This window comes from Mesoplodon densirostris, chromosome 2 (assembly GCF_025265405.1).
Source record: "Mesoplodon densirostris isolate mMesDen1 chromosome 2, mMesDen1 primary haplotype, whole genome shotgun sequence".
Classification (NCBI taxonomy): domain Eukaryota; kingdom Metazoa; phylum Chordata; class Mammalia; order Artiodactyla; family Ziphiidae; genus Mesoplodon; species Mesoplodon densirostris.
In genome coordinates, this window is record NC_082662.1 from 34600937 (window position 1) to 34626851 (window position 25915).

General features: G+C 39.7%; 1 protein-coding gene across 9 annotated transcripts in view; it reads right to left on the reverse strand.

Moving 5' to 3' along the window:
• Positions 1–25915, reverse strand: part of SCMH1 (Scm polycomb group protein homolog 1) — a 193435-nt gene that overhangs the window by 85813 nt on the left and 81707 nt on the right. For all 9 annotated transcript variants that reach the window (XM_060089621.1, XM_060089622.1, XM_060089628.1 and 6 more), the window contains 2 exons: positions 15049–15137; positions 974–1217 (listed from right to left, as the gene is read on the reverse strand). In XM_060089621.1, coding sequence (XP_059945604.1) covers positions 974–1217; positions 15049–15137 — 333 coding nt within the window. The remainder of the gene's footprint in view (positions 1–973; positions 1218–15048; positions 15138–25915) is intronic.

Below are 25915 nucleotides of genomic sequence, written 5' to 3' on the forward strand. Positions count from 1 at the left end.
CGCAACAAGAGAAGCCACTGCAATGAGAAGCCAATGTACCACAACGAAGAGTAGCCCCCACTCGCCACAACTAGAGAAAGCCCGCGCTCAGCAATGAAGACCCAATGCAGCCAAAAAAAAAAAAAAAAAAAAAGAGCTACCTCAAACTCTATTCTGGATGATCTCCAACATCATGATCATTCGAAATATCATTGACTGTTCACCTACTCTGTGGTACTATTCTAGTACTTTATATATACTCTCCCATAGGTAGTGGTTATTTTAATAATAGTATTATAATGATAATATAGCATATTATATAATAATTATAATAAATATATAATAACTATAATAAGAGCAGCAGTAATACAGTAAAAACATTTGTTTAGCATTTGGTATTTGCCAGATATTATGTAAGCATTTTACCCATGTAATCTCATTTACTCTTCACAGTAACTTTATGAAGTAGGTATTCTTTTACAGACAAGGAATTTTGAGGTTTGGAGAGGTGAATTAACTGACCAAAGCCACACAGCTGGCAAAAGGCAGAGTTGGACCTCAAATCTAAGTCTATCTTACTTCAAAGCACATGCTTTTTCCATTATGCTACAGTGCTTGTTAAGTATTTTTATATAATACAATGTTAGTCCAGCTCATCTACCAAGCCAGAATGTGCACCTCAAGAAAGATACTACTCAAACTCTGAAACAGGCTAGTAATAAGAGAGATGAGAAGCTACTTGCCTGAAAATAAGCCAAGATATTTAGAGCAAGGAATTTTTACTTTATGCCAAACTCCATGTCTAGCTTCACGTGACATTTAAATTCTTACTGTTTCTGATTACTCTTCAGTAGACATTAGTTTTTACCTAAGTTGCTGGCCCTTGCAATCCTCCTTTGCCTACAAGTGATGTTTATTGGTGAAGGTATGCTGACCATGAAAGATCTAGGTAGGCTCCCTTACCAACTTGGGTTCCAACTTTAAGAGCGTTTACCTTTAGTGCCAGGTGGCTGCAGGTTGTCTCCAGTCAAGGAACACCAGCCCACAGGGAAGATGTCCCGGGAGTCGAAGCGGCACCAGTAGTCAAAGGCCCCTCGCCACCCATCAAAAGTGACAAGCACCTCTGAGCCTCGCACCTCCCCAATAGTGGCTGGGCAAATGAAATGAGGATTCTTCCTGTCCACAGCTTCCAGCTTCATTCCCATTTTGAAGAAGTTGTGAGAAGGCGATGGTGGTTCCTAAATGAGAGACAGAAATACACAGACCTAGATGCAAAGAGAGAGGCTATGTATGCCAAAAGACTGCTATCTCATTTGGATGATTAAAAAGTGACTGCTATATAGGATTTATAATGGAGCTTTAGTCTTTCTTTTAAATGAATTTCAAAGTATACCAAAGTATTACTTTGTTAATCCTATTATTTTGACATCTTTGCTTCAGATCTTTGTTTTTTTCAAGAAATAAAGGGTAACAGATAAGGCTGAATCCCCTTTTGTGCCCTTCCCCATGCATGTTTTTATACTTTACTATATATGTACAAACCATTTGCATACTTTTAAATTTTATATAAATAGTAGTATTCTGAACATATCATTCTACAACTTGCTTTTTTTGTTCAACATTATGTTTTTGAAACGTATCCATATTGATAAATTTAGCTCTAATTTAACTGCTAATAGTACTCCATTACATGTATATATCATAATTTATTCATTCTCTTTTGACAGACATTTAAGGTTGTTATGAATTGTTTACTATTTCAAAAGAGTTTTAATGGCCATTCTTGCACTTGTTCCTTTGTTCACATGTGGCAGGATTTCTTCAGGGTGTATACCTAGGAGTAGAATTGGTGGGTTATAGGATAGATATATACATCTTCCACTTTATTAAATATTGTTAAATTGATCTCCAAAGTAGTTGTAACATTGTACAGTCTCTCCAGTAGTGAAGCTAGTTCTTGGGTGCTGATCTGCAATGCAGTTGCATAGATAAAGTTTCCAAAAAAGTGTTGTATACTCTATTCTGTTTCCCTTCGTCTTACTGTCCGATTGTGTACCAATAACGTCTTATTAAACGGATATCTGGCAGAAAAAGTCTCCCTACCTTGTTATTCTTCAGTATTGTTTTAGCTATTCTTTCTCCTTGACCTTTCATATGAATTTTAGGATCAGCTTTTCAAGTTCCACAGAAAAACACTACTTGTATTTTGACTGGAATCCCAGTGAACTTACAGTTTGGGAAGAAATAACCTTTGTATGTATGATACTGAGCCTTTCCATCCAGGAACATGATAGTATTTTCCATCTGTTAAGTATTCTTTAACGTAGATTCCTTCTTCAGTATAAGTTTAAAAATTCCTTTACAAATGTCTCATGCTTTTTTTTTTTTTTTTTTTTGCGGTATGCGGGCCTCTCACTGTTGTGGCCTCCCCCGTTGCGGAGCACAGGCTCCGGACGCGCAGGCTCCGGACGCGCAGGCTCAGCGGCCATGGCCCACGGGCCCAGCCGCTCCGCGGCATATGGGACCCTCCCAGACCGGGGCATGAACCCGCATTCCCTGCACCGGCAGGCGGACTCTCAACCACTTGCGCCACCAGGGAGGCCCTGTCTCATGCTTTTTACGAACCATATTGTAATTTTCTTTTTCTGGCCGCATTGTAATTCTTTTGCTATCTTAAAGAGTATCTTTAAAAATTTTATTTTCAAACCACTTGCTGCTAATAGGAATGCAACTGATTTTAAAAAATTGATCAACATTTAATACTGATTAGCTTATGCTGATTGATATACCATTTTTTCTTGTCTGTTTATCAATTATTGAGAGATGTGTATTAAAATATTTCCTAATGATTGTGGATTTTCCAAATTTTCCATGTAATTCTGTCAAATTTTGCTTTACCTACTTTGAGGCTATGTTTTTGAGGAGCACGTATATTTATAATTTTTATCTTCTTGGTGAACTGTATTTTGTTATCATTAGATACTAACCTCTTTAATGCTTTTTAGCACCAAAGTCTTCTTTGTCTAATTTCAGTACAGTTAACACCAGCTTTATTTTGATAAAGGTTTGCATGGTATACATTTTATATTCTTTTACTTTCAACACCTTTCTGTCGTATTTCAGCAGTGTCTCTTTTTTTTGTGGTACACAGGCCTCTCACTCTTGTGGCCTCTCCTGTTGCGGAGCACAGGCTCCGGACGTGCAGGCTCAGCGGCCATGGCTCACGGGCCCAGCCGCTCCGCGGCATGTGGGTTCTTCCCAGACCGGGGTACAAACCCATGTCCCCTGCATCAGCAGGCAGACTCTCAACCACTGTGCTACCAGGGAAGCCCCCAGCAGTGTCTCTTGTAAACAGCATGTAGCTAGATTTTAAAACAATCTGACTAAACTGATGAGCTTAAGCTAATTTCTTGTGATAACTGATGTATACAAATTTATTACAATTATCATATTGCCTACATTTCTATTTAACTTGATTTTTCAAGTTGTACCTTTAACTTCTTTTTTCTCCTTAAAAATCAACTGAGGGCCTCCCTGGTGGCGCGAGTGGTTGAGAGTCCGCCTGCCGATGCAGGGGATACGGGTTCGTGCCCCGGTCTGGGAGGATCCCATATGCCGCGGAGCGGCTGGGCCCGTGAGCCATGGCCGCTGAGCCTGCGCGTCCGGAGCCTGCGCGTCCGGAGCCTGTGCTCCGCAACGGGGGAGGCCACAACAGTGAGAGGCCCGCATACCGCAAAAAAAAAAAAAAAAAAAAAAAAAATCAACTGAATTTTCTTCCCTTTTTCCCTCTCCCTTGATTCAGATTTAAAAAAAAATAATTTATTTTTGGCTGCGTTGGGTCTTTCTGGCTGTGTGCGGGCATTCTCTAGTTGCAGTGAGCGGGCTCTAGAGCACAGGCTCAGTAATCGTGGCGCACGAGCTTAGTTGCTCTGTGGCATGTGGGATCTTCCTGGACCAGGGCTTGAACACGTGTCTACTGCACTGGCAGGTGGATTCTCCTTCCTCCCCTCCCTCCTCTGCTTCCTTCCTTTCTTTCTTTATTTTGGCTGCGTTGGGTCTTCGCTGCTGCACATGGGCTTCCTCTAGTTGCAGCAAGCGGGGGCTACTCTTCATTGCAGTGCGTGGGCTTCTCACTGCAGTGGCTTCTCTTGTTGCGGATCACAGGCTCTAGGTGCGTGGGCTTCAGTAGTAGTGGCTCGCTGGCTTTAGAGCGCAGGCTCAGTAGTTGTGGCGCATGCGCTTAGTTGCTCTGTGGCATGTGGGATCTTCCCGGACCAGGGCTCAAACCCGTGTCCCCTGCATTGGCAGGCAGATTCTTAACCATTGGACCAGGAGGGAAGTCCCTGGCAGACAGATTCTCCTTTTTTAAAAAAAATATCATGACTTTATATAAGTGTATCTAAACATACATTAGCTTTCCTTTTTAGGTACAGGTATATGAAAAAGTTGAATGATCAGTCTCTTTTGTCTCAAACAGGAGTTTACAGATCTTTTTTTCTGTAAGAATGGCTTTTTAGGTAGTAACATATGTACTTTTTTTTTAACATCTTTACTGGAGTATAATTGCTTTACAATGGTGTATTAGTTTCTGCTTTTTAACAAACTGAATCAATTATACATATACATATATCCCTGTATCTCTTCCCTCTTGTGTCTCCCTCCCTCCCACCCTCCCTATCCCACCCCTCTAGGTGGTCACAAAGCACTGAGCTGATCTCCCTGTGTTATGTGGCTACTTCCCACTATCTATCTATTTTACGTTCAGTAGTGTATATATGTCTGTGTCACTCTATCACTTTGTCCCAGCTTACCCTTCCCGCTCCCCATATCGTCAAGTCCGTTCTCTAGCTGGTCTGCGTCTTTATTCCCGTCATGCCCCTAGGTTCTTCATGACCTTTTATTTATTTATTTATTTATTTTTAAGATTCCATATATATGTGTTAGCATACGGTATTTTTCTGACTTCACTCTGTATGACAGACTCTAGGTCCATCCACGTCACTACAAATAACTCAATTTCGTTTCTTTTTATGGCTGAGTAATATTCCATTGTATATATGTGCCACATCTTCTTTATCCATTCATCTGTCGATGGACACTTAGGTTGCTTCCATGTCCTGGCTATTGTAAATACAGCTGCAAGAAACATTGTGGTACATGACTCATTTTGAATTATGGTTTTCTCAGGGTATATGCCCAGTAGTGGGATTGCTGGGTCGTATGGTAGTTCTATTTTTAGTTGTTGAAGGAACCTCCATACTGTTCTCCATAGTGGCTGTATCAATTTACATTCCCCCCAACAGTGCAAGAGGGTTCCCTTTTCTCCACACGCTCTCCAGCATTTATTATTTGCAGATTTTTTAAAAAAATTATTTATTTATTTTTGGCTCTGTTGGGTCTTCGTTTCTGCGCGAGGGCCTTCTCTAGTTGCGGCGAGCGGGGGCCACGCCTCATCACGGTGCGCGGGCCTCTCACTATCGTGGCCTCTCCCGTTGCAGAGCACAGGCTCCAGACGCGCAGGCTCAGCGGCCATGGCTCATGGGCCCAGCCGCTCCGCGGCATGTGGGATCTTCCCGGACCAGGGCTCGAACCCGTGCCCCCCGCATTGTCAGGCAGACTCTCAACCACTGCGCCACCAGGGAAGCCCTATTTGCAGATTTTTTGATGATGGCCATTCTGACAGGTGTGAGATGATATCTCATTGTAGTTTTGATTTGCATTTCTCTAATGATTAATGATGTGGAGCATTCTTTCATGTGTTTGTTGGCAATCTGTATATCTTCTTTGGAGAAATGTCTATTTAGGTCTTCTGCTCATTTTTGGATTGGGTTGTTTGTTTTTTTGTTACTGACCTGCATGAGCTGCTTGTAAATTTTGGAGATTAATCCTTTGTCAGTTGCTTCATTTGAAAATATTTTCTCCCATTCTGAGGGTTGAATCTTGGTTTTGTTTATTGTTTCCTTTGCTGTGCAGAAGCTTTGAAGTTTCATTAGGTCCCATTTGTTTATTTCTGTTTTTATTTCCATTTCTCTAGGAGGTAGGTCAAAAAGGATCTTGCTGTGATTTATGTCATAGAGTGTTCTGCCTATGTTTTCCTCTAAGAGTTTTATAGTGTCTGGCCTTATATTTACGTCTTTAATCCATTCTGAGTTTATTTTTGTGTATGGTGTTAGGGAGTGTTCTAATTACATACTTCTACATGTACCTGTCCAGTTTTCCCAGCACCACTTATTGAAGAGGCTGTCTTTTCTCCACTGTATATTCTTGACTCCTTTATCAAAGATAAGGTGCCCATATGTGCATGGGTTTATCTCTGGGCTTTCTATCCTGTTCTGTTGATCTGTATTTCTGTTTTTGTGCCAGTACCATACTGTCTTGACTACTGTAGCTTTGTAGTATAGTCTGAAGTCTGGGAGCCTGATTCCTCCAGCTCCATTTTTCTTAAGATTGCTTTCACTATTCAGGGTCTTTTGTGTTTCCATACAAATTGTGAAATATTTTGTTCTAGTTCTGTGAAAAATGCCAGTGGCAGTTTGATAGGGATTGCACTGAATCTGTAGTTTGCTTTGGGTAGTATAGTCATTTTCACAATGTTGATTCTTCCAATTCAAGAACATGGTATATCTATCCATCTGTTTGTATCATCTTTAATGTCTTTCATCAGTGTCTTATAATTTTCTGCAAACATCTTTTGTCTCCTTAGGTAGGTTTACTTTTAGATATTTTATTCTTTTTGTTGCAATGGTAAATGGGAGTGTTTTCTTAATTTCACTTTCAGATTTTTCATCATTAGTTTATAGGAATGCAAGAGATTTCTGTGCATTAATTTTGTATCCTGCTACTTTACCAAATTCATTGATTAGCTCTAGTAGTTTTCTGGTAGCATATTTAGGATTCTCTGTGTATAGTATCATGTCATCTGAAACAGTGACAGCTTTACTTCTTCTTTTCCGATTTGGATTCGTTTTATTTCTTTTACTTCTCTGACTGCTGTGGCTAGAACTTCCAGAACTATGTTGAATATGAGTGGTGAGAATGGGCAACCTTGTCTTGTTCCTGATTTTAGTGGAAATGGTTTCAGTTTTTCACCATTGAGGACAATGTTGGCTGTGGGTTTGTCATATATGGCCTTTATTATGTTGAGGTAAGTTCCCTCTATGCCTACTTTCTGCAGGGTTTTTATCATAAGTGGGTGTTGAATTTTGTCAAAAGCTTTCTCTCCATCTATTGAGATGATCATATGGTTTTTCTCCTTCAATTTGTTAGCATGGTGTATCACAGTGATTGATTTGCATATATTGAAGAATCCTTGCATTCCTGGGATAAACCCCACTTGATCATGGTATATGAGCCTTTTAATGTGCTATTGGATTCTATTTGCTAGTATTTTGTTGAGGATTTTTGCATCTATGTTCATCAGTGATACTGGCCTGTATTTTTCTTTCTTTGTGACATCTTAGTCTGGTTTTGGTATCAGGGTGATGGTGGCCTCATAGAATGAGTTTGGGAATGTTCCTCCCTCTGCTATATTTTGGAAGAATTTGAGAAGTATAGGTGTTAGCTCTTGTCTAAATGTTTGACAGAATTCGCCTGTGAAGCCATCTGGTACTGGGCCATTGTTTGCTGGGAGATTTTAAACCACAGTTTCAATTTCAGTGCTTATGACTGGTCTGTTCATATTTTCTATTTCTTCCTGGTTCAGTCTCGGCAGGTTGTGCATTTCCAAGAATTTGTCCATTTCTTCCAGGTTGTCCATTTTATTGGCATAGAGTTGCTTGTAGTAATCTCTCATGTTCTTTTATATTTCTGCAGTGTCAGTTGTTACTTCTCCTTTTTCATTTCTAATTCTATTGATTTGAGTCTTCTCTGTGTTTTTCTTGATGAGTCTGGTTAATGGTTTATCCATTTTGTTTATCTTCTCAAAGAACCAGCTTTTAGTTTTAGTGATCTTTGCTGTCATTTCCTTCATTTCTTTTTCAATTATTTCTCATCTGATATTCATGATTTCTTTCCTTCTGCTAAATTTGGGGTTTTTTTGTTCTTCTTTCTCTAATTGCTTTAGGTGCAAGGTTAGGTTGTTTATTTGAAATGTTTCCTGTTTCTTAAGGTAGGATTGTATTGCTATAAACTTCCCTCTTAGAATTGCTTTTGCTGCATCTCATAGGTTTTGGGTCATCATGTCTCCATTGTCATTTGTTTCTAGGTATTTTTTGATTTCCTGTTTGATTTCTACAGTGATCACTTTGTTATTAAGTAGTGTATTGTTTAGCCTCCATATGTTTGTATTTTTTACAGATCTTTTCCTGTAATTGACATGTAGTCTCATAGCGTTGTGGCCAGAAAAGATACTTGATACAATTTCAATTGTCTTAAATATACCAAGGCTTGATTTGTGACCCAAGATATCATCTATCCTGGAGAATGTTCCATGAGTACTTGAGAAAAATGTGTATTCTGTTGTTTTTGGATGTAATGTCCTGTAAATATCAATTAAGTCCATCTTGTTTAATGTATCATTTAAAGCTTGTGTTTCCTTATTTATTTTCATTTTGCATGATCTGTCCATTGGTCAAAGTGGGGTGTTAAAGTCTCCTACTATGATTGTGTTACTGTCGATTTCCACTTTTATGTCTGTTAGTATTTGCCTTATGTATTGAGGTGCTCCTATGTTGGATGCATAAATATTTACAATTCTTATATCTTCTTCTTGGATTGATCCCTTGATCGTTATGTAGTGTCCATCTGTTTCTCTTGTAATAGTCTTTGTTTTAAAGTTTATTTTGTCTGATATGAGAATCGCTACTCCAGCTTCCTTTTGCTTTCCATTTGCATGGAATATCTTTTTCCATCCTCTCACTTTCAGTCTGTATGTGTCCCTAGGTCTGAAGTGGGTCTCTTGTAGACAGCATATATATGGGTGTTGTTTTTGTATCCATTGAAACCAGTCTATGTCTTTTGGTTGGAGCATTTAATCCATTTACATTTAAGGTAATTATTGATATGTGTGCTCCTATTACCATTTTCTTAATTGTTTTAGGTTTGTTATTGTAGGTCTTCTCCTTCTCTTGTGTTTCCTGCCTGGAGAAGTTATTTTAGCATTTGCTGTAAAGCTGGTTTGGTAGGCCTGAATTCTCTTAGCTTTCGCTTGTCTGTAATGGATTTAATTTCTCTGTCAAATCTGACTGAGATCCTTGCTGGGTAGAGTAATCTTGGTTGTAGGTTCTTCCCCTTCATCACTTTAAATATGTCCTGCCAGTCCCTTCTGGCCTGCAGTTTCTGCTGAAAGATCAGCTGTTATCCTGATGGGGATTCCCTCGTATGTTGTTTGTTGTTTTTCCCTCGCTGCTTTAAATATTTTTTCTTTGTACTTAAATTTTGATAGTTTGATTAATATGTGTCTTGGCGTGTTTCTCCTTGGATTTATCCTGTATGGGACTCTGTGCTTCCTGGACTTGATTAACTATTTCCTTTCCCATATTAGGGAAGTTTTCAACTATAATCTCTTCCAATATTTTCTCAGTCCCTTTCTTTTTCTCTTCTTCTTCTGGGACCCCTATGATTCGAATGTTGGTGCATTTAATGTTGTCCCACAGGTCTCTGAGACTGTCCTCAATTCTTTTTTCTTTTTCTTTATTCTGCTCTGCAGTAGTTATTTCCATTATTTTATCTTCCAGGTCACTTATCTGTTCTTCTGCCTCAGTTATTCTGCTATTGATCCCTTCTACAGAATTTTCAATTTCATTTATTGTGTTGTTCATCACTGTTTGTTTGCTCTTTAGTTCTTCTAGGTCCGTGTTAAATGTTTCTAGTATTTTCTCCATTCTACTTCCAAGATTTTGGATCATCTTTACTATCATTATTCTGAATTCTTTTTCAGGTAGACTGCCTATTTCCTCTTCATTTGTTAGGTCTGGTGGGTTTTGGCCTTGCTCCTTCATCTGCTGTTTCTCTGTCTTCTCATTTTGCTTAACTTACTGTGTTTGGGGGTCTCCTTTTCGCAGGCTGCAGGTTTGTAGTTCCCGTTGTTTTTTGTGTCTGTCCCCAGTGGCTAAGGTTGGTTCAGTGGGTTGTGTAGGCTTCCTGGTGGAGGGGACTAGTGCCTGTGTTCTGGTGGATGAGGCTGGATCTTGTCTTTCTGGTGGGCAGGTCCACATCTGGTGGTGTGTTCTGGGGTGTCTGTGGCCTTATTATATTTTTAGGCAGCTCTCTGCTAATGGGTGGGGCTGTGTTCCTGTCTTGCTAGTTGTTTGGCATAGGGTGTCCAGCACTGTAGCTTGCTGGTCATTGAGTGGAGCTGGGTCTTGGCATTGAGATGGAGATCTCTGGGAGATTTTCACCGTATGATATTACGTGGAGCTTGGAGGTCTCTTGTGGACCAGTGTCCTGAACTTGGCTCTCCCACCTGAGAGGCACAGCCCTGATGCCTGGCTGGAGCACCAAGAGCCTGTCATCCACACGGCTCAGAATAAAATGCAGAAAAGAAAGAAAGAAGAAGATAAAATAAAATAAAGGAAAATAAAATAAAATTATTAAAATAAAAAATAATTTTAAAAAATTTTGAAAAAATAAAAAAGATAGAAACAAAGAAGAGAGCAACCACAAAAAACAAATCCACCAATGATAACAAATGCTAAAAACTATAATAAAAACAAAGAAACAAACAAAAATGGACAGGCAGAACCCTAGGACAAATGGTAAAAGCAAAGCTATACAGACAAAATCGCACACAGAATCATACACATACACACTCACAAAAAGAGAAAAAGGGGAAAAATATATATATTGTTGCTCCCAAAGTTCACCTCCTCAATTTGGGATGATTCGTTGTCTATTCAGGTATTCCACAGATACAGGGTACATCAAGTTGATTGTGGAGATTTAGTCTGCTGCTCCTGAGGCTGCTGGGAGAGATTTCCCTTTCTCTTCTTTGTTCACACAGCTCCTGGGGTTCAACTATGGATTTGGACCCGCCTCTATGTGTAGGTTGCCTGAGGGTGTCTGTTCTTTGCTCAGACTGGACAGGGTTAAAGGAGCAGCTGATCTGGGGGCTCTGGCTCACTTAGACCAGGGGGAGGGAGAGGTACGGAATGTGGGGTGAGCCTGTGGCAGCAGAGGCTGGCATGACGTTGCACCAGCGTGAGGCGTGCTGTGTGTTCTCCTAGGGAAGTTGTCCCTGGATCACAGGACCCTGGCAGTGGTGGGCTGCACAGGCTCCCGGGAGGGGAGGTGTGGAGAGTGACCTGTGCTTGCTCACAGGGTTCTTGGTGGCTGCAGCAGCAGCCTTAGTATCTCATGCCCGTCTCTGGGGTCCGCGCTGACAGCCATGGCTCGCAACCGTCTCGAGCTCCTTTAAGCAGCGCTCTTAATCCCCTCTCCTCGCGCACCAGGAAACAAAGAGGCACGAAAATGTCTCTTGCCTCTTTGGCAGCTCCAGACTTTTTCCGGGACTCCCTACTGGCTAGCTGTGGTGCACTAGCCCCTTCAGGCTGTGTTCATGCAGCCAACCCCAGTCCTCTCCCTGGGATCCACCGAAGCTGGAGCCTCAGCTCCCAGCCCCCTCCCGTCCTGGTGGGTGAACCAAGAAGCCTCTCGGGATGGTGAGTGTTGGTCGGCACTAATCCTCTGTGCAGGAACCTCTCCGCTTTGTCCTCCGCACCCGTTGCTGCACTCTCCACCGTGGCTCTGAAGCTTCCCCACTCCGCCACCCACAGTCTCTGCCCGCGATGGGGCTTCCTAGTGTGTGGAAACCTTTCCTCCTTCACAGCTCCCTCCCACTGGTGCAGGTCCCATCACTATTCTTTTGTTTCTGTTTCTTCTTTTTTCTTTTGCCCTACCCAGGTACGTGCGGAGTTTCTTGCCTTTTGGGAGGTCTGAGGTCTTCTGCCAGCGTTCAGTAGGTGTTCTGTAGGAGTTGTTCCACATGTAGACGTATTTCTGATGTATTTGTGGGGAGGAAGGTGATCTCCATGTCTTACTCTTTAGCCATCTTGAAGCTCCCCTGGCAGGCAGATTCTTAACCACTGTGCCACCAGGGAAGTCCCCAATTCATACGTTAACCATTCTATATTTAGTCTTTTGGTGGATCCCCTTCAGATCATAACTGTATAGTTAACATAATTGAGTCTAAAGCTCATCTTTAAACAAGAACCTCAGAATATTTAAACTACTCCTGAGTTAACAGGTGTTTGATAATTTAGTTCCACGTTGTTATACTGCCAGTTGATCACTTCTGTTAGTATAACTGGTTTATACAGTTATAGGCAATGGTTGATTAGTTTTACTCATATGTTAAACAATCTTTCTTCAGCAGTACTTTTTGCATCTCATTCTTACTTTCCATGTTCAATTATCTTTTCATTTATTCATTTATTTATTCATTCATTCATTCATTCATTTACTTATTTATGGCTGCGCTGGGTCTTCGTTGTTGCGTGCGGGCTTTCTCTAGTTGAGTCGAGTGGGGGCTACTCTTCGTTGTGATGCTTGGGCTTTTCATTGTGGTGGCTTCTCTTGTTGAGCGTGGGCTCTAGGTATGTGGGCTTCATTAGTTGTGGCACGTGGGCTCAGCAGTTGTGGCACACGGGCTTAGTTGCTCCCCAGCATGTGGGATCTTCCTGGACCAGGGATTGAACCCATGTCCCCTGCACTGGCAGGTGGATTCTTAACCACTGTGCCACCAGGGAAGTCCCCAGTTATCTTCTTCCTGAAATATAGTCTTCAATTGTTCTTTCAGCAGATATATTCGTATCTATTTGTGTTAGTTTGTTGAAAATGTCTTGATTTTACATTCATTCTGAAATAATAGTATAAGTAGATATAAAATTCTAGGTGGACAACTATTTTTTCTTAGTTCTTTGAAGATATTATTCTGTTATCTTTTGGCTTGTACTGCTGCCGTCAAGAAATGTGCTGTCAGCCTAACTGTAATCCTTTTGAAGGTTCAGTCCACATGGACATGGAAGATGTGGATACGGAGGGCTGACTGTACTACGCCATTTTATATAAGGGAGTTGAGTATGTGTGGATTTTCATATTCAGGGGGTCCTGGAACCAGTCCCACACAGGTGCAGAACCATCCCTCACAGAGGATGACTGTATTCTGTGTGATTACTTTGATCAGATCTTTTCTTTTGACTTTAGTTATACCATGATGTTTTAAGGTATATATTTGTCTTTATTACACATTCTGGAAAATTCTGTCATTATGTTTTCAAATATTGACTCTTCTTTATTCTTTCTAATTAATCTTTTTAAAGTTCATGTTCAGCATATATTGGACCTTCTAATAGTATTCTCTTTGTCTTTTCTCTTTAATATATTTTCCATCTCTTTTATCTCTCTGTACTGCACTCTGGGGAAAGTCCTTACACGTGTCTTTCAATTCTTTCTTCTCTATCTAGGTCTAAGTCACTTATACACCTACCTAAGATTTTAAAATTTTAATGGTTAAGTTTCATTTCTAGATATTCAATTTGTTGTTTTTTCAACTTTGTCTTTAAAAAAAATAGAGGGTTGTACTTTTCTCATTTTTAAATTCCTTCTTTTCATTCCTTACTCATTTTCAAATACTTAATTTATAATCTCTATCTGATATTTCTATTATCTGAAAGTGCTTGAGGTTAGAGTCTTACTGTTTGTTGTCTACTGAAGTCTCATCATGCAGGATTTGCTTTGTGAGTTTTGCGGGCTCTGTAATTATGAACTGAACTGAACTCATCTTCAGTGGTACTTCACTTTTGGGACTTCTATGACATCTGGGTTGAAAACAACCAAACCCTCTAGAGAGGTGTTGGGTTTGCTTCTGCCAGGCACTCAGAAATATCCCATACAATTTTGGAGTTCTGAAACAACACAGGCACTATATCTGAACCCTGGACTTCCATGGGGAATGACTGTCTTATCAGAAGAGATGACTCACTTCCTACCCCTGCCCATGGCCCAGGCAGAGACTCTTCCTCATCAATGCAATAGTCTTTTCACTAAGGAGTAAACATTTGAGGGATCCAATCTGATTTTTTATATGGCAGTCCCAGGTACATTTTTCTGCCTTGCATGGGCCCAAGGCCTCAACTTCTATCCTACTGTGGTTGTTAAAAGACAAGGTCCTTGGAAAGTAAGACTGGCAAAGCCCCTTACGGCACCTGCAGGTTCAGTACACCTAACACTCTGGTTTTCCTTCCTCATTTTGGCCTTGGAGTTATCTTACTTTCTAGTAAGGTCAGCAAAGCCTTTAGAAGAATACTTGTTGGCCCCTTACCCCCCATCATTTTTAGGTATTCTGCAGTGGAAGGGTTTCAAGTTGTCCAGTATACTGTATTCTGGGAACCAGGGTACTCTCAGGGTTTAGACTTAAATGGCAACATAGGCAACCCTAATTCAGTCCCCTTTACAGTAACTTTAACCTCATTAAAGATCAACTAAGAGCAGACTGATTGCTTCATCCCTCGAGAAATCAGGAAGAATGAATACAGGTTTGGGATCCCTGTTCCACCACTTACTAGTCATGCGACCTTGGGCAAGTTCCTTATTCAAAAGTATTTGTTTCCTTAACTACTAAATCGAAATAATAGTTCTTGCTTCATAAAGTTAACTGTGGGTATTTAAATGAGATAGCATAGATAAACTCCAAACATACTGTAGGCACTCAAAAAATAGTCTCCTTCCTTACTCTCTGTTTAGAATATGGACCTTATGGAACTGCATGTTCTATAATAAGAATAGCTCCTTTAGATTTATACTACACTTTATATGTTTTACTAATAAAAAAAATGTTTAACTTCTTAAAACCCTATGAGGTAGACAGAATCCCACTTAACAGATGAGGTCAAAACCTACTGTTGGCAGAGCTAGGACCCAAAACCCAGAAATCCTAATTTACCAGTCTAATATTTCTCTGGGGATAATTATGGCTTTTTAAGGTACTTAAAAAACCCTTCTGCTGAACTAGTTTCTGAGAAGGCATCCTCAGGCCACATATATAATGTAGACATCAGAGGCTCAGTAATTGAAAGAATGTAAGCATTTGACCTTAAGCAATTTGGAGCTGGTGATAGCTGAGGGACACTGTACCTTGTGGAAAATCCTGATGGGAGCCATCTCTGCTCCATTTAGAGTCTTCAAAAGGAACATGGGCCAAGAGGAAGCATTCAGTCGAAATCCTGCAGCAAACATAATGGGCAACAGATAAAAAATATGTCTCAAAGGCAACTGCTATATCAAGTTTTCCCTTTGGAATCCAGCTACGCCTGCCACAACCTATGCTGTGATAGTTATAGAATCACAGATGGTTAGGGAAGGGCTTAAAGGTTAAGTAGAAGAAATGCCTCATTAGACAGATGAGGAAATGAGGCATATAAGAGGGAATGTAACTTGCCCAAGGTAATGTTGCAAAGTAAGTAGTGGAGTAAAGTCCCCAACCAAGTTTCCTGAAGCCAAAACAAGTATTACACAACAAATATCATGCCTAAAAAGTTTCCTTGAAAAATACAAAATAGATGTGTGATAGGAATAACAAACACTTATAAATGATCTAGACAGTAGAGTGTGAACAGGGGTATAATAATCTCTTAAGAAGAAACCAGATATGTCTGATAAATCCAATATACAAGTAAATCTTTTTGGTTTATCTCAATGTAAACACACTCTCACTTTTGCTCTCACTTTCTCTTTCTCACTCTGTCTCTCTTTCCCTCTCTCTCTCACACATACACACATACACAGAGTACAAAACACTTCTGATATTCATTTTTACTTAACAAAGGATCAGGCATTGATGAAAATGGAAGGGATGGGCCTCCCTGGTGGCGCAGTGGTTGGGAGTCTGCCTGCCGATGCAGGGGATACGGGTTCGTGCCCCGGTCTGGGAGGATCCCATATGCCGCGGAGCGGCTGGGCCCGTGAGCCATGGCCGCTGGGCCTGCGCATCTGGAGCCTGTGCTCCGCAACGGGAGAGGCCACAACAGTGAGAGGCCCACATACCGCAAAAAAAGAAAAAAAAAAAAAAAAAAAGAAAATGGAAGGGATCATCTTATCAAAAAAACTCATTTTCCAAAAGAGTGAAAAGAAGCCTAGGGATGTTAATTGTCCACTGTCATTCTGCGATGACAAGTCAATAAGAATATACCATTTAATTAACAAACTGTAAAAATAAGATCATTATCATAGTTAAGTCTTCCAATTAGAGCTCCAAGTGCTTCCTTCAATTTGGCTTCAACACTCTGTCCTGAGATACCAAAATGTAGTGCTTTCTGATAGTCTCCCAATCTACCTCAGCTTTCCCATTCCTGACAAAGAACAGATAGGCTGAACCAAAGCTGCAGAGAAATAGCAACAACAGTATCTGATATTACTGAGTACTTCACTGTGCGCTAGATACTGTGCCAGGCACTTTCTACCAACTATCTAATTTAATCCTCAAGACAACCCAGTAGGGGAGAAATTATCTTCATTTTATAAATGAGGAAAGAGGTATAAAGTAAACTGCTTAAGATTTCAAAGTGAGCAAATGACAAAGACAGGATAGAAGTCTAGGCAATCTGACTGTTGAGCCCACACTCTTTACTACACTAAATTATCAATGTGCATGTGAAATGAAAAAGGAAGAATCAGCTTTTGGGATAAAGTATTAGTTAAGAACTATAATTAAATTAAAGGGGGGGATGTGAGAAGAGAGAAGAAAATGTAAATAAGAGAGGTGCCACCCACACATGATTTAAACTTTTAGTCTCAAAGCTGGCTAGGCTACCAAGTGAGGTTTCCCAGGGTCAGGAGACTTCTTGGGATAGCTCATTCATCAACAGTGGAGATAGCAATTCACACATTCCTGTCAAACTGCTACCACTTCTTTTTTGCTTGCCCAGCTCTTTTTCCTTCTGTAAAAAAACCCCAAAGACAAAAAAACTCTAATTTTATGTGATTTGGTGGGGATGTCTACACTGGGCTCTACCTACCTGGCCATGGAATGCAAAATAATGCCATTTAAAAGCATCAGATTCCCCTAGACCAAAAGTTTATATGTATGTCCCAAGTTGGACCAACTGTTTTCTGATATGATGTGCATGTTGGAGAGAGCTTTGCTTTCTCTGAGATCATGGTTATAAGGAAGTTTGTAGATTTGGCACTGCTAAATGGAGAACATAACTGAGAATAAGGCCAATGTAGAGCAGGAGATGGAGACACGGGAGTGTTTAAAACTCTGTGTCCAGACACACTCAGCACCAGGTCTTGGGCTTCGCAGTTACACAAGTCACTAATTCCTGTCTCCTCCTATTACCGTCCTCTAACCTGGTCTGGGTTGAGGTCTGGGTTATACTCCCAAAGAGTCTTGACTACTACTCTTCCTTTGACCACGGTACAAACAAACAGACAAACAAATTTCTCCAGAAATTCAGGTCTGGTTTGTGTGTGAGTAAAACAACTCTCTTTAGGTCAGGGAAGGGTTGAAGCAAGCCAAACCTAGTGCAGATTTGCCATGAATGATTCACTACACCTACGGATAAGGCAAAGCTGTTCTAGAGAAATGCTCCCTACACCTTCGTATAAGAGAGGAGTGGGGAGGAAAGACTGCACAATTAGAAAATTCTGATTCATGCCCTCAGTTCCCAACAACGAGAGTGCCTCACCATGTAATTCCCAATTCAATTCTTTAGAAGTGGGTTACTGAGAGGCTTCTATCTCATCTGGTACTTGAGCGAAAAAGAAATCCTCTCAGCTCTGGAAACCCTTATAATAATATTATAATAGTTAATATGTATTCAATGTTTATCATGTATTAAATACTTTACAGGCGCTTTCTCACAGGATATTTCAAATAATGCCATGAGGTGTGCACTATCATTACCCCTAGTTTGCAGATGATGAAAGAGAAACTCAGGAGAAGTAGCTTGTCCAAGGTAGTAAGTGGTAGAAACAGTTCCACTACATGACAGTCTTACTCCAAACCCCATGGTTCTTAACTACATTTCACTATCTCCTAGCAAGTTTCTTCAAGAGTAGAAGGGCAAAGTAGAAATGTTGTCAACCCAAGGAATTACTGAGTACCTTATTCCCCTACCAAATGCAATTGTATTCACCACCTGTCTTGGGGGGTCATCGATAGAATGTTTAAGCACTGAAAGGGATTTCAGAGGCCATATAGTATGAAGGTTTTATATTGTAGATGACAAAACTGAAGTCCAGAGAGGCTAAGAAACTTGTTCATGATCACGTAAGTTGTTCCTGTAGTCAGGCTGGAGCCCCAGGACTTTCCATCTGATTCTTTTTCACTACACTATGCTGCCTCCATAAGAAAACATTTATTACGCTCATATTATTTGCCAGCCTCCATTTGCTAAGCACTTTTAAGTGGGTTATCTCATTTAATCACTCTACAACTCTGTGAATTTGATAAGAGAAAAGTAGCACTGGTTTTGGAGCCAGGCTCCCTAGATTCAAATCTAGCTCTGCTACTTACCTGGTGTGTGAAGTTTGGCAAATTATAAGACCTCTCTCTGGCTTTCATTTCCTCAACAATAAAATGGGTAGGAATAGTAACTACTTCAATGGGTTGTTCTAAGGGTTAAAATAGGTTAATACGTGCGAAGCACTTAAAATGATGCCTGGTATGTGATAAGTGTTAAATGAATGCTGGCTTTTATTTTGATTATTATAGATGAAAAGACTGAGATTAGAGAAATTAAGTAAAATATCCAAGGTCGCTAAGCTAGTAAATAGCAGAGGCAGGATTTAAACCAAATTCCTCTGTCTCCAGAGCCTTCATTATTAATCAGCACATTAATGTCTTCAAATATTTAATCACTCAGTTCTACCATGCTGTCTCTCTTGGTAAAAGAACTGGAGTTGTAAATTTGTGCAAAAAGGAAGAGAAGAGTAAAAACAATAATTTGAGGGTCTCCTCAAATTAAACAATGACTTGCAAGGAAAAGGCCAGGTGGGTAAGAAATCCTAACCTCTAAAGTGGGAGTACCTCAGTGTCTGGCCACTGGTTCTCTTTCTTGGTCCCCACTTTTCTCCCATCAACGATGACTACCAATTTATATCTCTAACCCAAACCTCTGTCCTGAGTTTCATGCTCATATTTTCAACTGCCTTATTCTATAACTCTACTTGGATGCCAAGAGATCTCAAAATGAGTAAATCTAAAACAGAACTCTTGATTTTACTACCCCCTTTCCTCCAATCATCTCATCTCAGTTAACCACTTATATAAACCCAAGTGCTGAGACCAAAAAGCCTAGAAGTCACTCTTGGTTCCTCCCTTTCTATTGTCTCTCAAATACAATTAATCAGCAAGTGTTGATGGTTCTTACATCTAATATACCCTAAACCTAACCGTTCCTTACCATTCTGTATTTCTCCCCACTAACACCCTAATCTAAGTGACAGTCAAACTTTGCAGACTACTAAAACAGCCTTCTAACCCTTCTCTCTGCTTCAACTTTTGCCTCCCTACTGTCTATTCTCCACACAGCAACCAGAATGATATGGTTATGTTTTTAAAACTATAAATCAGATCACATCACTCTTATGCTTACATCCTATAACACAAAATAAATCTAAAGTCTTTATGTATTTAACAAAACTTACATGATCCGGAACTTGCTTACTTCTTATAACTCATCTCCTGCCACTCCCCTGCCCTTCATTCACTGGTCTTTCTGTTTCCCAAGCACACCAAGCTGTGTCCCTCTGCCTCAAACACCTTTCACTTTTCTCAAATCTTTAATAGTTGTTTGCTGAAATATCACCTCCTCAGAGAGGCATTCCTAGACTACCCTATCTAAAATAGCCTCCTAGATCCTGCTCCCTTCTTATTATCCTTACCTTTTATCACTGCCTAAATTTTCTTTCTTTTTTCCATGTAATGCGTATGTCTTTTCCAACCAGAATATGAGCTCCATGAGAGTTTTACTGAACAAAGGAAAAATCTCCACTTATTAAATGGGTGCCAGGAATTGATAAACGCTTTATCATGTTACCCCATTTAATCCTCAACCATGTGTGGCAAAGTTTATTAATGATGTGGCAGGTGAGGCAACTGAAATTCACAGTTAAAAGTCAAGGTAAAGCAACTTATCATTGGCCACACAACTAAACTAGTAAGTGCCTGGGCTAATATTATAAAGCCAGGTCTCCAATTCTAAACCCAGGCATGCTGCAAGTGTTCTGTGCTTAGTTAAGATTTCTTCTAAAAATATTTATAAACAACCAGTCACAAAGATCTTTCATATGCTCCTAAGACTGTGGGACTACTGAATAGGTTAGGGTTCATCTGTTTGAACTAACAGTGATCTGAGCAAGCTCTGAACTTCAATGTAGATCAGCAGGTCTAGAATCTAATCATAGTTCATGCCCTCTGGTGGCAGGTAACAGAACAGCACTCATACCAGGAAGCACATGAATGGGCCCTACTCCTTACCCCGCCATTGTCCTATATAGTAATTCTAAGCTTTATGAAGTTATTAGACTCTATGGCTGTCAAGATGATTCCCAAATCATTCTCTCCTCCCAGAGGAGCTTTACATACATGTACACATACAAATACATGTACAGAAACATGCCACCAATTCACTGTACAACTTTGGACAACTAACTTCCCTTTCCCTATTTCTGTATTTGTCAGATGATGACACTGAACTAAAGCAGTGATTCCAAACTGAGGTTGGGTGGGCTATCTAATTTTACCCCAAGAGTGACAGAAACGAGAACTGGAAGAGAGGTGCTGAACAAACTGTCTTCCCTGAGGAAGAACTGAATGTTCAGTCAGGTTGTATTTGGGAAGGACTGTTAGAATTCCTTTTGCTTCTGCCAGGATGCTGTCACCACTTCAATGCTCCACTCTTATATACACACTCAAACACAAGTTAATTCAGATTTATTTAATTGGGGGTGGGGTTATGGCTAGTCTTGAGATAGGTGTACGTATAGATGGGTCTGGCATTACTTAATGTCAGGGGCCTTGCAGAGAAGAGAGTTTGGTGAATATTTTTAAAATTATCTTTATAAAATGAGTATTTAAGATACCATAGTTAAAATTACTTCTCTCTAAAATTTCATCCCCCCTCCCAAATTTCTATAAACAGAATTCAAATTTCCATAACCATAAATGAGATACGCATCTTTAAAAACCCCCCCTTTTTACTGACAGGCCCTGGAAGCTATTTAGCGTAAGAGAAGACTGATCAGTGTCAGGAACATAAGAGGGTTCCTTTCAAGTCAATGTCCCACATAGACATCAGAGCATGTGACTAAGTTTGCTGAGCAGGCTGTTTGTACTGGGATCCTGACACACTTGACTAGAGGCCTCACCAGAGGCCAGCTTTGCTCTAGCCTAGGGACTCTCGAACTTGGACACTGAAATTACCTGGGGAGCATTAAAGAATACATCATCCCACTCCCAGAAATTCAGATTTAATTGATCTGAGGTAAGGCCTAGGCACTGAAATTTTTGAGAGCTCCCTAGGTGATTCTAACTGGCAGCCATGTTTGAGAATTAGTGATCCAGACAGCCCTGTTTAGAAGAAATAACCTCAGTCTATGAACCATTTACTGGAATGAACCAGTAAAACAAGGGGATGTGAGGAAAAGGTTGACATCACCTGAGAATCATTTTACCTTTTCACCTTTTTTCTCTGGAGGACTCTGCAAAGTAGTAACCAATGTTCCTATGTGAACAGAACACACACACATACACACAAGATTTTAATGGAGAAGAATGCTCTTTAGAGCAATGCTTCCCAAATACAGACCAACTGTGTTAGAGTCTCGGGAGGGCCATTTTACCATGCAGAATCCCAAGCCCCATTACCTAGAAATTCTGATTCAGCAACTCTGGGGAGAAGTCCAGAGGAGGCCTGGGGAACATGAACACACACATATATATGTATAATCATATACATAAATTATTTAAAACTTTTTATCTTGAAAAATTTTAAAGCCAGAGAAAAGTAGCAAAAAACAATACAAGAACAAACTATGTACCCTTCACCTAAATTCAGCAACTAATAACACTTCACCACAATTGCTTTCCATCTATCTACACACACTTTTTCCTCTGAACTATGTGAAAGTTAGAGACATCATGATATAGACTTCACCTCTACGTACGTCAAGATATTTGTCCTCAGAACAAGGACATTCTCCTTTAGAACTGCAATATTATCATATCCAATACATTTAATTAAAAATATCTTCAACTGTCCCCGAGTCTTTATAGGTGTTTAATTTTTAAAATACATCAGGGATGACATACTGCATTTGGTTGTCAAGTTTCTTTAGTCTCCTTTAATCTAGGATAGTCCAGTTGCCTTTTGTTTTTCATGAAATTGTTACTTTTGAAGAGTCTGGCCTGTTTTATAGGACGTCCCACAATTTGGATGTTTTCTGATTGTTTCCTTATGATTACATTCATGCTAAACAGTTTTGACAAAGATATTACACAAGGGATGTTGAGTACTTCTCATTTCATTGCTTCAAGCAGTATATAATGTCAGTTTGTCTAATTATTAATGAAACTGAATTTGATCACTTATTAAGGAATGACTGACAGATTTTTTTCATTGTAATTTCCCCTTGTAATTTTTTTTTTTTTTTTTTTTTTTTTAATGGCACGCGGGCCTCTCACTGTTGTGGCCTCTTCCGTTGCGGAGCACAGGCTCCAGACGCGCAGGCTCAGCGGCCATGGCTCACAGGCCCAGCTGCTCCGCGGCACGTGGGATCCTCCCGGACCGGGGCACGAACCCGTGTCCCCTGCATCGGCAGGCGGACTCTCAACCACTGCGCCACCAGGGAAGCCTTCCCCTTGTAATTAATAGATAATCAGTGGGGAGAAACTTTGAGCCTGTGTGAATATCCTATTCTCCAATAAGATTTTTTTTTCTTTGTTTTAGCATTCATTGATTATCCTGGTCTGAATCCATTAAAATGGTGGTTGCCAAAATGTAATTTTCTATCATTCTTTTTTTTTTTTTTTTTTTTTTTTAATTTATTTATTTGGGGCTGTGTTGGGTCTTCATTTCTGCGCGAGGGCTTTCTCTAGTCGTGGCAAGCGGGGGCCACTCTTCACCGCAGTGCGCGGGCCTCTCACTATCGTGGCCTCTCTTGTCGCGGAGCACAGGCTCCAGACGCGCAGGCTCAGCAGTTGTGGCTCACGGGCTTAGTTGCTCCGCGGCATGTGGGATCCTCCCAGACCAGGGCTCGAACCCGTGTCCCCTGCATTGGCAGGCAGATTCTCAACCACTGCACCACCAGGGAAGCCCTCTATCATTCTTTATATTTGTTAGCTGATATTCTATAAAGAAGAACTTTCTCTGCAACTTTAATTTTTTTTCCTTGTGTATCACTAGGGACCCATGAGGCTATTACTATTGTTCTTCTATTTTTATTAATCTCTTTGATGGTCATATTTTTCCAATTTTGGCTAGTCAGAGTCCCTTTAAACTGGCTCCTGTATCCTTCTGATATGTACCCATCATTCTTTGAGACTTCTTTGCTTTCTGACATAATAAGATCTTCCAGATTCACCTTACATTTTCTCTGTTGCTCAGTCTTGGAATCAGCCATTGCTCCAAGGAGCCATGATTCCTTTTAGTGGAGAATGGGATTTAGAAATCAAATCAAGGTGCTCCCATTGCAACTGAAGAGTCACTGTTTCCAGGCCTTTTCAATAGAGCTTGGAATATATACATACGTATACATATACATGTATTACCTTAAAATATATACATATACATACGTATATACTCTAAGTGAATAAGTATTATATTAATATATATGTATATTTTAATACATATTAATATATACTTATATACCTATTTTAAGTTAAGAGTTCATAACATACCTCCAATTCAAATCCTACACTGCAAGGGTTCTTCTTCATCTTTTCCACCCCATGCTTGTATCTTATTTACTCATTTGCTCTATCTTCAATACATGCAAAATAGTTTCAGATTATTAGGGCAAAACCACTAACATTGTTAAGAAAAAGTCAGAATTTCTTTGCAGTTCCATTTTCCTTTGAAATATGTCCCATTGCGGGTGTACTGTGAAGGTTCTGTGTTCAAGCTGTTTGAACTCTTTTTTCAATGTGGTTATTATATCCATTTGATACAGAGTTCAGTTTGTTTCTGTTTATAGTCAATTTTAGGATACGGCTTGTTCATCTTTTTTTTTGGTTTAATTTTATGTATTAAGTAAGACATTTATATAATTCAAAAGTCAAAAGAATATAAAAGGGTATTTTTAGAGAAGTCTCACTCTCATTTCTATGCTTTCCACCCTATTCCCAGACACTCCCAATAGGTAACCTTTTCATTATTTTCTGGTTTTAACGGTCCTGTGTTTCTTTTTATAAAATTAAGTATACAAAATATATGTAAGTTCATGTACATTAATATATATGTGCATGTGTGTGTATACACGTATATTTCCCCTTCTTTTTCAAAAGTAAATGGCATTAAGTACATTCACATCAATGTGTAACCATTACCACCATCCATCTCCAGAACTTTTTCATCTTCCCCAAATGAAACTCTGCCCATTAAACAGTAACTCCCCATTCCCCTCTCCCCTTTCCCAGCTCCTGGCAACCGCCATTCTATTTTCTGTTGCAATGAATTTGCCTATATTTGGTACCTTGTATAAGTGGAATCATACAGCATTTGTCATTTTGTTACTGGCTTATTTCATTTATAATAGCATAATATCTTTAAGATTCATCCACACTGTAGCATGTGTCAGAATCTTCTTACTTTTTAAAGCTGAATAATATTCCACTGTGTGTATATACCACATTTTATTTATCCATTCTTCTGTCAATGGACACTTGGGTTGTTTTGACCTTTTGGATATTGTGAATAATGCTGCTAAATATAGGTATACCAATATCTCCTTTAGTCCCTGCTTTCTATTCTTTTGCCTATCTACCCCAAAGTGGAATTGCTAGATAACATGTAATTCTATTTTTAAGTTCTTTGAGGAAACATATTGTTTTCCATAGTGGCTGTACCATTTTACATTCCCAATACACAATACACATGGTTCCAGTTTCCCCACATCCTCACCAACACTTGTTATTTTCTATTTATTTGGTAATAGCCATCCTAATGGGTGTGAAGTATTATCTCATTGTGTTTTTGATTTGTATTTCCCTAAATGATTACTGATGCTGAGCATTTTTTCATATGCTTATTGGCTACGTGTATATCTTCTTCAGAGAAATGTCTATTCAAGTCCTTTGCTTATTTTTTAATCAGGTTGTTTATTTGCTGTTGTTCAACTGAAGGAGTTTTAAAAAATATATTCTGGATATTAACCCCTTACCAGATATATGATTCGCAAATATTTTCTCCCATTCCATGAGTTCCCTATTCACTCTGTTAAAAGTGTCCTTTGATAAACAAAATTTTAAATTTTGATGCAGTCAAATTTAACTGTTTTTTTCTTTTGTTGCCTGTGCTTTTGGTGTCATATCCAAAAATAACTGCCAATTCCAACGTCACGAAGCTTTCCCCCTATGTTTTCTTCTAAGAGCTTTACAGTTTTAGCTCCTACATTTAGGTTGTTGATCCATTTTGGGTTAGTTATTGTATAATGGTGTAAGGTAAAGGTCCAACTTCATTCTTTTGCATGTGGATATCCAGTTTTCCCAATACTATTTGTTGAATCGGACATGTGATTTTGAAAAAATAGCTTTAGTGAGATGTAACTCAATTTATACTTTTAAATATCCAATTCAGTGGTTTTTAGAGTTATGAAACATCATTCTAATTTTAGAACATTTTCATCACTCCTCCAAAAAGAAAACCCATATCTATTAGCTGCCACCCCCCCTTGTCGCTTCATCCCAATCCCTGGAAACCACTAACCTACTCTCTGCCTTTTTGGATTTGCCTATTTCCTCCCATCGTGTGGGCTATCTTTTCACTTTCTTGATAGTGTC